Source organism: Nuphar pumila, chromosome 6 (genome assembly GCF_984573655.1).
Source record: "Nuphar pumila chromosome 6, dmNupPumi1.hap1.1, whole genome shotgun sequence".
NCBI lineage: Eukaryota > Viridiplantae > Streptophyta > Magnoliopsida > Nymphaeales > Nymphaeaceae > Nuphar > Nuphar pumila.
The window spans coordinates 12,945,975-12,961,980 of record NC_143254.1 but is presented as its reverse complement, the minus strand read 5'-3'; the positions used below and the strand labels follow the sequence as shown (position 1 = coordinate 12,961,980).

Sequence of the window (16,006 nt, the reverse complement as noted above, 5' to 3'; positions counted from 1 at the left end):
CTGGTTTTGAATTAGAAACCTAAAACTGAATCCACCTGTTTACCTGATCAGATCCACCTGAGTTGTGGTAATATCCAACACATGCCACTAGCATCCAAAATCCTATGATAGGGTCAAAGAGACAATTATAGGGTACATTTACCAAAGGGGGCTCCGCATGGTTGGTAAGAGCTGTCAGTGCACGTCTCCTTGTGGTGGAACGTTGCATGATCAAACCCCAGTGGTACGTTGAATAATAACTGGTGAGGTCTGACTAACCCCAGCTAGACTTTCAAAAAAATATATATAAGGTACATTTGAATACCGCAAGTCCTAGATCATGTGGTGATTCTGTTGTCCGGCCCTATACTGAGACTAGGGCTGGAAAACAAGCCGAACCTCTCATAGCTCAATTCATGTTCGGTCCTTAAAGAGCATGTTCAAACTTGTAAAATGTGCTTGGCAAACTGAACATGAATAATTCATGTCTGGCTTGGCTGATATAAGCTCATGGAGTTGTAGTCATTAGTAAATACGTCAAATAATACAGTATAAAACAAATAATTGAAGCATTTGATTTGGAAGCAATAAATTTGAGACAAAATTTTATTGCTTCAAGTTCTGAAACAATTTATTTTTTATAATCTTGTTACTTTGAGCTCGGAAACAATGTATTTTTTCTGTAAACATAGCAGCTCAAGCTCGGCTCATTTAGCTCACTATGAAGACGCTCCCAGCATACTTTTTCTTCATGAAACTACCCTCGGGATTATATACCAACTTGTGCTGGCGCAGCCTACCATACTTACGGTTGCCTTTCCGACAGTGTAAACCCATGGTGCGCCCCTTGCCCCCATAGAGTCGCCCCGCTTCAGCTGAGCAAGGGTTTATCCCCTACTCTCATTAATGCAAGGGGTTTGACACCTCATGGGACTGGAACCCTGACCACCCGTTTAGTGGCCAAGGCCCCTTCCACTGTGCCAAACCCTCCCGGCACTTCAACATGGCGGACACATGAGAATTCATCGTGGAATGTCCAGGAGAAAATGGACAATATCACGAATTGCCCTAATAGTGTGAGCAGGCCCGCAAAATTTCAGAACTCCTCAATGGCCTCATAATTACATTTGGTCCATCAAAACCATCTTAGGGATAAACAAGATGGGTGATTTTCCAGCATGAGATGCAGTCACTCACAGGTTGTGTGCAAAACAAATGGACTAAATTGTTACCAGAAGATAACAATACCACACCAACAACTTGGTGCTCACACACCCGTAGATCGTTAACAGAGGACGCGTAAAGCTCAACTTTTCTCGTTTCATAAGTAGCCAAGGTCCTTCTCTCGAACAGGCGACAACCATGCCATATATGAATCTACGTGACCAATTGTTACCACTGCTAAACTCAATCATAGACGAATATTTTCCCACACTGACATAGATATCAACGTCATGCAGAAGAATGTACCTCTCTACAAATGACAACAGGATAATGGATACAAGCAAATATAAGAGCAAGTGAAAACCAGAAATCTGTTTCTTATTTGACATTCTGCAGTTAATATAGAAACACAAGACATTCTTTTCAGGAAATCGAGTAAGATACTGCTTCAAAATGCTCCCATTTTACCGCAAACACATCAATCTAAATTCTTGATTCCAGGGTAAGATGGGCATACCAGAGAAAATTCCAGGCAAGAAAAAGGAAAGAAAAGTGTTTTCCCCAGAAGCAATTCATACAATTATTGGCAGTCTTTATGCGGATCAGCTAGTAGTTATCAAGCTCTGTGCTCAACATATGATCCAGAAAGCCCAGATGTCCCAAGTACCGTAATCTGTAGTCAATTGAGAAACAGAAGTGAGTGCAGTGACTAATATTAATGGTTAAGCTGGACACTACATTATTCAATCTTTGTTAGATGCAAAAGCATTTTAAGGTAGGGTATAGTTTGAGGGAAAATCAGATATACATTCTAGACAGAAGTATGAAATGCGTAGATTTGAAATACAAAGACTGGTTACCAAGCATAAACTACAACTCCTTAAGACATACAGCAAAGATAGTCCGAAGCCTTGCACCTACAACAAGGAAAGACAAACTCCCGCTGCTGCACCAACATCAGTTATCTTTAAATACTGACTAAGGGCTTCTGTAGCCTAATCAACCTAGCAAGACAGTCAAAGTGTCAAAACAACTTGCAGATTCAGCAAGTTCATCAAGAACTTGGACGAACTCCACCATCCACAACAGATTGACTTGTAGGGTTTCCCCAACTGATAATAGACATGGAGACACAAAACCAAGTGTCAGATTGAAGTTTATTTGCTTTGAGTGATTTTGACACAACATACAGGAAAAGGAAAAAGAAAAGACAGGAGAGGCACAGATATGACTGCACCTGAACTCAGAACCCAGAACTCAACTGAGTTTCCAAGTCACTGCAGACTTCATATTGATTCACAAATCATTCAAATCAGTTGTGATAGGGTCCCTCACTGCTCCAAATCCCAACCTATTGTGCTTGGATTTGACATAAGAAGGCACTAATAGCATATATCTTCTCTACCTTATTGCAAAAAATACTAGTTGGATAAAGAGTTACCACTATGGAACATTGGCTCTAAGTACATAATGTTTTCTAAAAAGTACCAGGATCTCATGCCTAAAGGGGCATCGACGAGAGACTGAAGGTTTTTGAGTTAATGTTTCCGGTGTGTGTTATCCAAGCAATACTCTATAGAAGTCTCTCTGAACATTTTGGAAGGATAGCAACTTGGACACTTTTTGGTCGATAGTGGATGATGAAGTGAGACCCGCTAACTTTTTGGAGGCATGGATAAGATATCCCAAGAGATATATGATTCCCTTGAGCACATCTGTGATTTTTCGATAGATCATAACCAGAGTTACCAGAAGCTTATTAGATAGGTGGGAAGCCCGCTTTTCAGAAACTCGCTTCGAAAGCGCAATACCCCTCGCTTCCGAAACTTGATGAGAATCTCAATTCTCCCATGCTTCTCCTATACTTTTCACACGCTTCATTTATTCGTATACATTCTCTCTCTATTTTTCATGTTTTTTGTGTTTTCTCTCACGCTTCTCACTCACCTCCATGTGCTTTCTCTAAATTGGCAGTATCATTTTTAGATTTTGTTAAAAATTTAATTCTTACATTACAAAATTATGAAATTTAAGAATAGTCACTTTTATTTTAGTTTTTACTTGCATTCCATTTTTATTCTTATTCAATTCTTATATTGTTTTTTATTCTTCGCTTTCCGCTTCTTATACATTTTAAAATGCATCGCTTCTGCTTCGGTTTTGTTTCCCGATTCCGCTTTCTAGTATGAAAACTTTGATCCTAACCATCACTAGGGATAGGTGCTTGGTTAACACATGATCCTAGAATCATTCTTTTGGTCAGATTCTATAGTCGGGCATATGTAGAAATTCTCATTGATAAAGGCCTAGTCCATGCAAAAGTAGGCTAGGATGACCCTATGCTCCTAAGAACTTAGAAATCATGATTCCCTACTTTAGTTGACCTAAAAAGATCGAAACAACCTAGGAGATAAAGGAGACATTTCAGGAGAATCCTTTTGGCACTAGCCTGAGGATAATGGTATAGACGAAGAATGAGGAAGAAGAAAAATTGGTTTCACCTAGTCAGGGCGCATAGATCGAGGTGAGGGAGGGTGGATGCGCGCATAGGTGAATCGACCGACCAGATGATAGATGTGAGAGGTTCGATTGCTCTTTTCTTTCCTTTTCAACAGGGAAAAGAGGAGTTTTTTTATGAGTAATTCGTCCCCTCATGGATGAAATATATATATCGAACGTGTTTGTCCCATAGTGGACATCTTCCGCTAAAGATTCAAGTCTTAAAATTCAAAAAAATCTGAAAAAATGCAAAAAAATCTTTATAAAAATTTACAAGATCATGGAAATTTTCTAAAAAGCATAAAATGTTGGCAAAACCTAGAGAAAATTTTCAAACACAATTAAATGAGGTCTTTTGTACCATTGCAATTGTTAAAAAACTAAAAAAATGTCCAAAGAAAATTTTGAAAATGATCAAAATTCTCTAAAAATCTGAAAATCGTTCAAATTTTTCCTAAAAAATGATAACATTTTCACCAATAAAAATGGTTTGGCAAAATTCCCCAAAGCAAACTCCTATGTTTTTAAAGAACATGATTATCTTTGTTTGTGAGACACCCTATCTCTTTGTTTATCATCTTCAAGAAAGCTTTTCTCAACTTTCGATGAGCATGTTCTTTAGTGGGGTTGTTCTTTTTGGACAAAACCTTGATTCCAACGTGCTTTGGCATTTGTTGGAATTCTTATTGCATAAGGAATCTGGATGCGTCATTCGATAAAATTTTATGGGTTCCCTAAACCAACTTCAAACATTGGTCTCCGGCACATGTCATGACATTCCTTGAGATTTAGGGTGTGAACGTTTTATACTTTGTTATTCATCGAGAATACAAAGTATTTTTGGAAAAGAAGGAAGCTTTTATCGTCCCAAATCCATCCATCACCAAAGCACTCGAGTATTTTTGAAAGGGTATTTTCAAAAGTCCTATTTGACAAATGTGTTTGAAAGAACCTCTCTCACCCTTTTTTCTTCTTCCTCTTTCTCCACCTCCTCCCCCGCTTTCTCCTCGCTTCTCTTTCTCTTTCTCCTCCTCTGCCTCTTTCTCCTTTTTCTTCTTCTTCTCCCCCCTCCTCCCCCTCTTTCTCCTCTTCTTGCTTCACTTCCTCCTCCTCTGCCTCTTTTTCATCCTTCCCCTCTTCCTCCTCTTCTTCTCTCCTCCTTCCAAAAAAGTTATAGTATATATTATATATTTTGGGTCAGTGTGGACAGATTCGGACCCAACATGGCCAAGGATGCACCTGATGTGTGGGTGGTACCCGATGCAGATGCATCGGCCTCCCCAACGCACCCGTGTGACATAGTTCTACAACCTAGTTTTATAACCAATAAGAATATGCTGCAATGGAGAGTTTAACCCACACAATCACATCATGGGCAGCTGAGTCCTCCAACATGTTCTCTTAGCTTTCCTCTTGCTAAACTTTAATAAGGTATGTGATGTTTGTGACCTCACCTAGACTAAGAACTTCACCAAATTCACTAACCAGTGTTGAGTCCATTACCCCATTGATTCACAGCCAAATCTTTCGGGTTGGTATTACTGATAATAAAGTCTATGAAGACATTAGATCTGACAAAGCCTTGAGCCTCAGCTTTTTCCAGTCTTCCAACTTTCCCAGGAGGATTACTATATCCAAGCAAAACTGTTAATGCAGCTCATAAACTTACATATAAAGATTACTAATTTGAATCATTTATGAAACAGAATTTGAGAAAGAACATCACCTTTCCCCATTCAGAATCAAGGTTGCTGCAGCGCATCTTTATATGTATCATCTTGGTCCCAAGCTCCATTTCGACTTTCTTTTTCAAGTAAACTTCATCAGGGCCAAAGGCATCCAAGTATGATATGTAACGCCTGTATGCAGCACTAAGAGCATCTCGAAGATCCTCTGGTAAAGGTTGGACATTCTGCAGAAAGTCCAAAGAACAAAAGTACAGATCAAAGACCCAGTTTTCACAGCAGTAAGTCCCAATTACCATTAAATTAATAAAGCAAATATTATCACAAGCAAGCTGAAGAGTAATTTTAACAGACCTCACCACTTATTCCACATCTATCATCAAGCTCCATTCTTAGAGATACTAAGGTCCCACCGAACTGCTCAACAGCCTCTGCTGCACGAAATACATTTGTCAATGCTTCCTGGCCTTGCTTGTCATCACTAGCTTTTGATAATGCATTTTTGGCATCACTCACAACAGCATCTGGAAGTTCATCCCAACTTGCAGCCATTAAATCTTTGAATGGTCGCAATACATCAGGATCAGTAATCTGAGGCAAATGGCTTACATCAGCACTATACAGCCTACTGCCTAATCCCATTGCGAAGGGAAATCTTGACCCTGTAACCAGGCAACGCATCAGAAACCACAAGCTCTGATTCATAGTATGAAAAAACAAACAGGAACCAAGAACCAAGAATGAGAGAACTACAGAAGTAACACCACCACAAACCACAACAATGGCCTTTTTCCATGATTTAATCTTAGTTTTGTTTTTCAATCCAATCTCAGGTTATTCCTATATGTTGCTATGATTAACTTCTAAAGAGTTATTTGGATGCAGCCACTTATCCAGAAAAATGGGGTAAACTTGGATATTGCATTGCTGATCTCAGCACGTCCCTAATTATCCCGCCTATTTTGGATCAGTGGCTGCATCCAAACAACCCCTACTCCAGCATACAACTTTTCTTTCCAGATAAAGAAATAAAGACTTATCTATGAAAAAAAATTATATCTTAAAGGCCATGATAATGTTACATGCCACCATTATTGACCATATGTTTTGCAAGTAATAGAGCACAAGAACATTCTCAGCTACCCAAATTATCTATAGGAGAAAAGAAAGAAAAAGTCCACGATCAATCCATGCTAAACATTAAGCATTATAAAAGGTTTTTCTTTTTTTTTGTTCTGAAAAATATGCAAATAAGGTACATTCCTAGATCCTAATTAAACCACAAAAAATCTATATCTAATTAACCATACTAATAGCAAAGCTGATTAAGAGGGAACTGAATTTTGATCATTGCGTCCATTAAAAAAAAGAGAAAAATAATTTAAAAGAAGCATAATTACAAAAATGAAAAAGAAATCAGGTCGAACATGAGAAACCTTACCAGGCACAGCATGGGATGTATGTGACTGGATAGCATTTGATGCACTATAGGAACCAAATGAAAGGGGCCAAGGTGAACTGGGTTTACTGATTAACAGTCGTGCAACTGATCGTGTCAACATTCTTCCAGCCATTTATCTGCAATTTAACAAAAGCATTTAGAAAGCAGAAAAGTGACAAGAATTACGGTTTAGACCATAGCTACTGTAAGCTCACAGTCATACTAAGACTTGCACTTCCTCAGGAGTGGAATTGAAAGCAGGGAGGAATTGTGAGTCCTGCACATAGGAATCTCTCTCTCTCTCTCTCTCTCTCTCTCTCTCTCTCTCTCTCTCTCTCTCTCTCTCTCTCTCTCTCTCTCTCTCTCTCTCTCCTTCTCACAGTCTCTCTTTGCCTCTCCCTCTCTCACCTCTCAACCTCCCTCTTTCCTTGTCTCTCTCTCTCTATACCAAAAGGAAGAATAACTGTTTGCCAGACACTCGTCTCTCTCTCTCACTCGCTCTCTCTTGGGCTATTTTCTGGGATCCTGTGTTTTAAATATTAAGTGGTTGTAATATCTGGGGACAATTAGAAAATTGATCTTTAGTTTTCTGATTTTTCCTTCAATTATTGTTGATCTTTAGTACCAAACATATGTTTATATTTGAATAATTTGATATCAATAGGATCCTTTTTCAGTTATGTTGTTTTTATTGTGGTATTGCCACTTCTCTATTCTCTTTTTCTATACTCTCGCATAGGAGGGTGTTATCTATTTAATGGGGTTTCAATATTTTTCATGGAAAGAAAAAACATTTTGAAGTTGAAAAGAAGTCCTGAAACTGAAAGTAAGATATAAAAAAGGATCTATTGATTCTATTCATAATATTAACAGATCCCTTCTTATTGGTTGTTGCTTCATCAATAAAGCATTTCTTTTATTTATTTATAATTTTAGATATTTTTTAAGTTTAAAAAATGAGGCTTACGCTTTTACACCTCTTCAATTTTTTATGGAGCGCTTCGCTGCACTTCAACACTTTTCACAACATTGTTATAGATGATTACATATGTATATATAGGGTGGTGCTATTGAAGGCTCAGAGCTATTGAGTATAAATCACCTTTTTCACATTTTTTAGACCTTTTTTTTGTTGACTAGACCTTGTGAATGTGATCTAGAAAGGTTTTTTAGTAGAAAGCGAGTTTTAAATCATGTGATTGTGACATGTAAGCAGGTTTTTTAAAGGCTTCAAAAATCAATGGCACACAATGCATTAAAATTTTCACCACTCAAAAATCATATTTTTAGATAGAAATAACAAGATCCAAGTTTTAATCCTTAGCAAGAAAATCATGCTGAACACATCTATGTGGTCAGATTGAATCGATAAAGCTTGAACCTATGATTTCCAGCTCAATAGTTCCATGTCTTGCCTTCAATAGCACCAAATATGACCTCATATATGTCCAACAAAATAAACTCATTATCCATTTTCCCTTGTAACTCAACTAAGCATCTTAAGCATTAGAATATGAAAAGAAATACTTGAAATGAAAATTTTCCAACAATATCTCATTGAATAATTACTAAGCAACACAAAGATTCTATCTTCTGATTAATGATAACCACATTCTTTAAAAACATAATATAATAAAACACCTTAAATGTCATTTCAATAGGTATGACTATAGCTATCAACAACAAAAAATCCCGAAAGAGGAAAAAAGAAGGATTTGCCTAAATTGTAATGTAACAATAAACCAACAAAAAAAACAAGAAATAGTATGTCCTACCAAGAAGAACAAAAAAAATCATTTTCTGTCCAAAGGATAATCATCATATCTTAACAAAAATAATAGAATTCAACACCTTAAAATGTCAGCCAAACATCAAAGAATAACCATAAACAAACTGCAACTTCCCGATCCAAAACAATAAAAATTAGCAATGAAAACGACAACATTTCAAAACAATTCGTTCGCCATAAGAAAAAAGTGAAAATATGACATTTTATGACATGGAACTATCTCACAAAAACGCAATAAGATCCACTGTCCGATCAAATGATGAATAAAATACGTGAAAGGAAGAATATCATCAAACACCTTAAAATGTCAGTAGATCAAACACATTAAAATGTCAACAGTTCGACACGTACTTCACTAAACATCAATGAAAACGCACAAAAAACCTATTTTGTTGAGTCAGAAACAACTTACAACCCCCAAAACCTGCATAAACAACTTATTCACCATATCAAATAAGAAACAGGAAAGTCGAACACCCCCATTTTTGTGATAAAAAAAGCCTAAATGTCACCATCTCTGCAACTACTTCAATCACACTTAAAATCCATGCGAGATCCAAAAAAACAAAAAAAGTAACAAATAGAGCAAATAAATCTTGAAGGAAAACGCAAAAAAATGAGGCGATTTCACCAGAGATCCCATCCAAGGCTCCTCCGGATCATCAAGAGCACAAAGAAACGAGGCGAATCGCCGGTTCCCGACCCGAAACAGTAGCGAAGATGAAAAACCTGAACCGGAAGAGGAAGTATGCACCTCAAAATGCGTGGTTTCCGGAGGAGAATCAGAATACGCGAACCGGAATCTGATCGGTGATGAAGAAGGGCGCCTTCACGATGCCTGGGTGATTCTTGTCGCCTTCCGCCCTTATTTTCTACCTCCATCGCCTTTGCAAACTGCGGTTTATTCTTGCGGTTAATTACGTAAAAGCCCCTACATTTATCAGGAAACAGTGGCGATGCCATTGTGCGGCTGAGCAGGTTAATTACATATTATCTAATATTATTTTGTTTATCTATGTATTAATATTACTTTCTTATCCTTTCTTTCGAGTAATATCCAACCCAGAGTCAGGTGCCCAGATCAGTTCGGGTCTATGTGCGACTGAACCCAGTCCAATAAGGCGTTGCATTATGATGCTTATAGTCATAGTGACAAAAGTTCATAACGGCAATTTATCACCACTTTTGAGAGGAGAGAGAGATGGGAGAGGGGTTGGGAGTAGGGGTGGTCAACTTATCAGGTTTGGTTCATACTCCGGTGGAACCAGACTTGGACCAGATTTTTGGGTATGATATCGGGTTTAGACCTAGGTCTACTATAAGAAAAATCATACCCCAACCCAATAAGAACTACATGAACCAAACTCGAACCATACCCGGTAAAAAACATATTTTTTATCATTTTTACATTGAAAATTTCAGGTCTGGTGTAAAAATTTCACAAACTATACTTGGGTTCATGTATTAATCAGATCTTAAGGTCCGCACCTGAATCTTAATTGGGTTTTTTTATTTATCATCATACCCGGACCCTATAAGGTTTGGTTCAAGTTCGGTCTGGGTAAACCAGACCCATTGACACCCCTAACTTGGGAGGAAAGTTGGTGTTATAAATGGGGCAGATTTCAACAATGTTATCATGTTGTTGTGATATCCACGGATTTCATCACCACCCCCAACAACAGTTATTGTTTTTTTTAAAGGCAAGCTGGGGTTAAGCAGAAGACCACCACCAGTTATTATTCAACCGGTTTGAACCTGCAACGTCTCACCACAAGGAGACGTGCACTACGTTTCAAAAGCCAATGATATTGTTCTATAAATCATACTTTAAATTACATTTGATTTCATATCATTTTTAGTGCAAGTCACTAACCAATTTTGTCAAAATCAATTTCTGAACCAATCAATTCAATTTTCAGAAACATTAAGAGAATCCGGGGATTCAACTACGACAACATTGCTCTAAGCAAATCCAGACAGTTCATAGTGGTCCATTTACAAAATGTGTATATTGTTCAAAAGCTATAAGCAATAAAAAATCAAACTTTAAAACGTTTTACTCACAAGTCAAACATTTCACATTTGTTCTATACTATTTGTTCTACACTACACTTTATGATATAAAATGTATTTATTTATGCTTAAAAAGTCGAACACTTGCCAAGCCCATTTCAACAGTTTGAACAAGTTCTTTATGAGCCAAACATGTGCTGGGGAACGGATCCCATCATTTGAAATAAGATGGGTTCCATCATACATTCAATCCTAACCATCGAATGGGATCCGTTTTCAAGATGGATGACTCGGATATTGAATGTATGATGAAACCCATCCGGGATCAGTTTTCAAAAATTTCTTCTATATTAAAAAGGTGACTGGTATCATTCTTTTAAACAGAGGAAAAAACAAATACACTTTTACAACCTTGAGTACTCCTGATCCGAAAAAAGATGGATGTCATTTTAGGACGGTCTGACCCATTTTTATAAAACCTTGGTTTGTGTCTGATGTAAATATAGATCCAATTGGATATTCTGTTGGTTTTTATGGACGTTAATTTGAATCTCAACTCGGTTTTGAAATTTTTGAGTTTTTTTATATTTTTTAATGTCTTTAAATAACTATTTACAAAATGTGATCAAAACAAATCACTCAGATTCTCAAAAGATGTGAGAATGATGAATAAACTATATTGAACTGCAATGGGTTGAGAGAAAACCTATTGTGTAAACAGTGTTGTTACACACAACAATGACAAATATTGAAAGCTTTTTTCACTCTCATAATGGATCGACAACACTCACTCACGAATCAAATAAAAAGAAACAACAGAACACAAAGAACTCAATATTTACGTGGTTCATAAATGAACACCTTACGTCCACCAAAAGAACATAGAGAAAGACTTCAGATCCTGTAAAGACATGTCCTTGACATTTTTAGATTGTTGTATAATGTGGCTTATATTCCTGATATGTCCTCCCTTCCAACACCGATCAAATTTATAAAAATACATTTTTTAAAAGCTGAAAATTGTAGAATTATGACGCCAAATATACGGACCTAAGCTTGAACTGACTTGTTTACAAAATAATTAAGTGTTTTAAATCTGTCAGTAATAGGATTTAAGACTCTAAGTGTATTGCTTGGAAGCCAAATACTTCAACCATCTGCATTCTATGATCCAAAATATATGTAAAATATATTTATTACAAGTTAACGAGCCTATACAAGCCCAGGTGAGCTGTGGGAGAGAGAACGCACTATGCAGGCACTATATATGCAGCAGGGACAGCAAGATCTTTGCGCGTTTACAGCAATACATGTGCACTTACTTTAGTATCTCCATGCACCGATGCACGTAATATCTGTGTGTGCAACCATATATACGTGTACAATCATCTCTCTCTCTCTCTCTCTCTCTCTCTCTCTCTCTCTCTCTCTCTCTCTCTCTCTCTCTCTCTCTCTCTTTGAAATGCAAAAAAGCTCCTTTACACTTTCATGGATGAGTATCACACTGTCAACTTTTCTAATGGGTGATCTTAAAGTTTCTTTCAGGAAAAAAAAAGATCTTAAAGTATTTTTTGGTAAATATTATCCAAATCTCAGAGTTCCAAGGTGACATGATCCACATGTATTTGCACCTTCACTTTTCCAAGTCCAACCTGATCTGAATCTGGAGCAGCTAAGGATCCATTTATTAGATGAACCAAAGACAAAGTAATGCGTCCTAACTGTAGTCAACAAGCTGTACATAGCGTTGATGTTTACCTAAATGGCATCTATATATCAGTACATAAGCACAAGGTACTAATAACTCAAGCAAGCATCAAATTTTCACATGCAATAATACTCGATCTATTCTTGGAGACTTTCCTTATAAGTGATTTGCTTAGTGCCACCATCTCCTTCTTCGGAACCTTGATGCCCTACGAAATGGCTTATCTGACAATGCACATAATAATAAGGAAATTAACATCAGAGGCCATGTATCTAAGGAAAACCTAAGTTGAAAAAGGAACTAAAAACTTTTAACAAGTTGATATACATGAGTCTGATTTCACATGGTCAAATATGACATTCATTATTGGGTGAACCCTGTTAGTACATATATACATGGATGGAACTCGATTTAAGCTTTGAGAACATGACCAAAGTATCCATTATGAGATCATCTTATTCTCAGTTGGTGTTGGAAGTGGACTGTGGGCTTAGTTTAATGGATAAATGTGTTAGACTGTTACTTGGCTTGAGATTGTTTGTATTACCACATTTATGGTGTTTTCATATGGATGTTCTAACCAACTGTGTTTTTGTTCCAAGGGTTCCAAGATTTTCAAGGATATTTTTTTACCTAACAATGTGATTGCCTTATACTATTATTTTCATTAAAAATTTTATCGGTGTATTCTTAGATCTTTTATTTTTATCTTCCTTAGTTTTAAGATTTTTTTTATAATTAGTTGAAATTCCCCGGAAAAAGAAAAGGAAAGAAAAACAAATGTTCTTATCCCAAGAATTCCATTCCTTTATATTCTCATGTTAGAGCACAGCATTTACCTATTTAAGTTTATCTAAAGCAACTAAACCATACTTTCCACGATATATGATTAAATAAAACTGTTTGATTTTTTATTTCTGGATGTTGAGAATAATGATCTATTAATTTTAGTGAATCAGTAATGAATTTTGGTCAGTTATTCATAATCATGTGCGTTTGGTTACCCTCTACCTGACAATTGGACTGTTGTTTGTGGTGTACTTTTTTCCAACAAACTAAAGATCCCCAAAACCTTACATTTGAACGACCTTTGAGAGGTGGCCCGGAAGTAGGCTTGGAAAAAATCCTTATTTTCCTTCAAGAGCTCCTTCCACACTGCACACATATCAAACGTCATAAGATTGACTTTAAACAGTTCCTTGGTATCTGGTGAAACAAATAGCCAACAGCTTCAGAAAATGCGTCGAAGACATTCCAAAGAAAAAAGTTCAACAAGAACTTTTTAATTGGTGGAATTCATCAAGTTGGTCTTATGAAATATAAAGTTAGTAAACTCACAAAATATAATTCAATTGTGACCTCAAACAAACGGAAGTTAAAATTAACTAACCACGAATAGCACTCCAAGCAGTTGAAGGAGGGTTCTTTTCATGCATGGAAGCAATGTTTGAAGCGTGTGTATATATATATATATATATATATATATATATATATATATATATATATATATATATATGACATTCAAGCAGTTCATCTAGGAAGCAAACTATAAAAATAAGCATGACCAATTCACCATAGAAAATGTACTAACATAGATCACCTCCTATAATTCTAGAGAGAGAGACAAAGAGAGAGATGATCACCTGTCAAGGTGACCAAGGGTTGGATGTTCGCATGCTGAGCAAGAGTTTGAACGCAGTCATCACGGCTCATGCTAAGGATCAAGCATCTCTCAATCAGATGTTGAACCTAAAACATGTAATCATGATCAAAGCATGAGAAGAAGGCAGGTTTAAGAAACGAGCGAAGTGCAAACATGCGTAAGTGATCATTGTTGGTGTATTAGTTTATTAGGAATACTACCATCCTGATGTAGCCATGAGGGTGGCAAAGCAAACAAGGTTGGTGGCCGTCTTGGCACATTTTTTGTTGCCTAAAGTGGACAAAATGATCAAGGGAGAGAATGAAAGAAAAAGGAGGAAGAAACAAAAGGGAAGAAGAGATACTTGAAGTTTGTGCACTCAGGGTCCTCGTGGGGGTGTTGAATTGTTATCCTATGCTATCCGAGTGAAAGGCCAACAGTGAAACGATATCCACGCTGTGGATTGGCCTCATCCAGTGCTGGGGATAAGAAGAGTCACATAGGAAGGGAATCCACTTGGACCATTGGCTGAAACCCTAACCCTAGCTACCCATAGTGGGGCTCACCCTCTTCAAGGTCTTTGAATGCAGGTGGTGGTCCAAAAGGCCAGGTGATGAGGAGACCCTACGGTACACGTGTCGTTGGAGAGCTGCTCACGTGCAGCAGTTGCCTTCCGGGGGCACTTGGTGTGGGCCCCTGGTTGTTTGTGGGACCAGCGTTACTGAGGTTGGTAATGTATTCCACAAAATGAAGGAACTTTGCCTCTTATCGTCAGCTCATTGGAGGAATGTCATAACGTCATTCAAAGTTGGGAGTTATACCCTATAGAATAGTTTATGGTATGATCAAGGTAGACCCAACGGCTTCAAATACAAAAAGGATCCCATTGTTAAGGTATTGGATCAAGGTTCAAAGTTGGGTCAAGATCCAAGATCAAGGTCAGGGTTGTTTGCTGACTCATCAGACTCTCATGCCCAGCAGAGTCTTGATGTGTAAAGACTCCTCCAGGCTGGTCGAGCCTCATGAAGACTTGCACAAGGATAGTTCAATTAAAGAAGACCAGACCAAGATAAACTCTCCAAGGTTAGATAGCCTTCAAAGAGAGTCTAAGTTTGGTACAAGTGCTTATGTAATAGACTCTCTGAATGAGAGAGTTTCACAGATAACTTGTAACTCCTCTATTATAACTAATAAAGCCTTTATCTCACGTTGAATGAGTGAGAGAGATAGAGATATCGTGGACGTAGGTTTCAACAAACTGAACCACGTTAAAATGTATTTCCTTGTGTGAGCTTGTGTTTTGTGATTTTCTCACACGTGTGAATCGACTTCTTGGTTGTGTTTGTTCTTTACAGGCAATTGTATATTTCTTCACAAAAGATTATCACAAAGAATATATTGTTAGTATTTTAGATCTGGATAAGATCTATTTGAATCCGGATTGGATCCTAACTAACAGTCAAATATGCGGTGATTTGAAACAGGGATAAGTCCCATTTTGTCGTGGGCTTATCTATAACTGTTAATCAGTTACGGAGAAACTTTTTAGATATACCTGCATGGTTGAGGGCAGTTGTGCATAAGAAGTTTCTCCAAAAGGGTTTCAGATACATGGTTGGGTCCCTGCTCCAAGGGTGTAGCTAGGGGGGAGGGGGGGTCCAGGACTGGGCTGTAGCCCAGTCCGACCTCCCGAAACAGTTAATTTTTTATTTTTGTTTTTTAAAAGCCCAGCCCTGATTCCATTTTTATCCATTTGTGTAGCCCAGTTCAGTCCTAGCCAAGCCCTGACTGCAACAAATAGTTTGATTTGTCCATATGAAATAGATTTTTATTAATAATTGTAGCCATTTTTTATTTTATCTCAAAAAACAAATTTCGGGGGCGCATCCCCCGAACCCCCGACTATCGCACAAATAATTTTTTTTTGCTACACCCCTGTTTGCCCCCCCCCCCTCACATGAATCCTAGCTACGCCCCTGCCCTGCTCTATTTTCTCATACTGTGTCGTGACTCACCTAAGGCAGAGAAAACCTAGAGGAGAAGACTCCTCCGCTTCATTCAAACGCATCATCGAGCAATAGCA

At 37.6% G+C, this 16,006-nt stretch overlaps 2 protein-coding genes across 3 annotated transcripts; both read right to left on the bottom strand.

The window, feature by feature from the left end:
• Nucleotides 1–1,501: 1,501 nt before the first annotated feature.
• On the bottom strand, nt 1,502–9,438 carry LOC149834004 (succinate dehydrogenase subunit 5, mitochondrial-like). 2 transcript variants are annotated; one of them, XM_090009924.1, is made up of 5 exons: nt 9,312–9,438; nt 6,769–6,905; nt 5,682–5,989; nt 5,369–5,554; nt 1,502–1,816 (listed from the first exon to the last, which is right to left on the bottom strand). In XM_090009924.1, exons 2-5 carry the CDS (start codon nt 6,899–6,901, stop codon nt 1,760–1,762), a joined length of 684 nt encoding a protein of 227 aa, XP_089866050.1. In that variant the 5' UTR covers nt 6,902–6,905; nt 9,312–9,438; the 3' UTR covers nt 1,502–1,759. The 2 variants fall into 2 exon arrangements, with proteins under 2 accessions (XP_089866050.1, XP_089866051.1); XM_090009925.1 differs by having other exon boundaries at nt 9,189–9,317.
• Nucleotides 9,439–12,146: 2,708 nt separating this feature from the next.
• Nucleotides 12,147–14,233, bottom strand: LOC149834003 (uncharacterized). Its single transcript, XM_090011176.1, has 4 exons — nt 14,145–14,233; nt 13,925–14,030; nt 13,359–13,436; nt 12,147–12,505 (listed from the first exon to the last, which is right to left on the bottom strand). The coding sequence occupies exons 1-4, from the start codon at nt 14,202–14,204 to the stop codon at nt 12,453–12,455; spliced, it is 297 nt and encodes a 98-aa protein (XP_089867302.1). The 5' UTR covers nt 14,205–14,233; the 3' UTR covers nt 12,147–12,452.
• Between the last annotated feature and the right edge of the window lie 1,773 nt (nt 14,234–16,006).

Coding starts and splice junctions, on each gene's coding strand:
- LOC149834004 (XM_090009924.1), bottom strand. CDS start 6,901: ATGGCTGGAAGAATGTTGACACGATCAGTTGCACGACTGTTAATCAGT. Junction 5,990..6,768: donor TACATCCCATGCTGTGCCTG/GTAAGGTTTCTC, acceptor GCCTGGTTACAG/GGTCAAGATTTCCCTTCGCA. Junction 1,817..5,368: donor TTGATTCTGAATGGGGAAAG/GTGATGTTCTTT, acceptor AATTGACTACAG/ATTACGGTACTTGGGACATC.
- LOC149834003 (XM_090011176.1), bottom strand. CDS start 14,204: ATGTGCCAAGACGGCCACCAACCTTGTTTGCTTTGCCACCCTCATGGC. Junction 14,031..14,144: donor CTCATGGCTACATCAGGATG/GTAGTATTCCTA, acceptor TACATGTTTTAG/GTTCAACATCTGATTGAGAG. Junction 13,437..13,924: donor ACCCTTGGTCACCTTGACAG/GTGATCATCTCT, acceptor ATATGTGTGCAG/TGTGGAAGGAGCTCTTGAAG.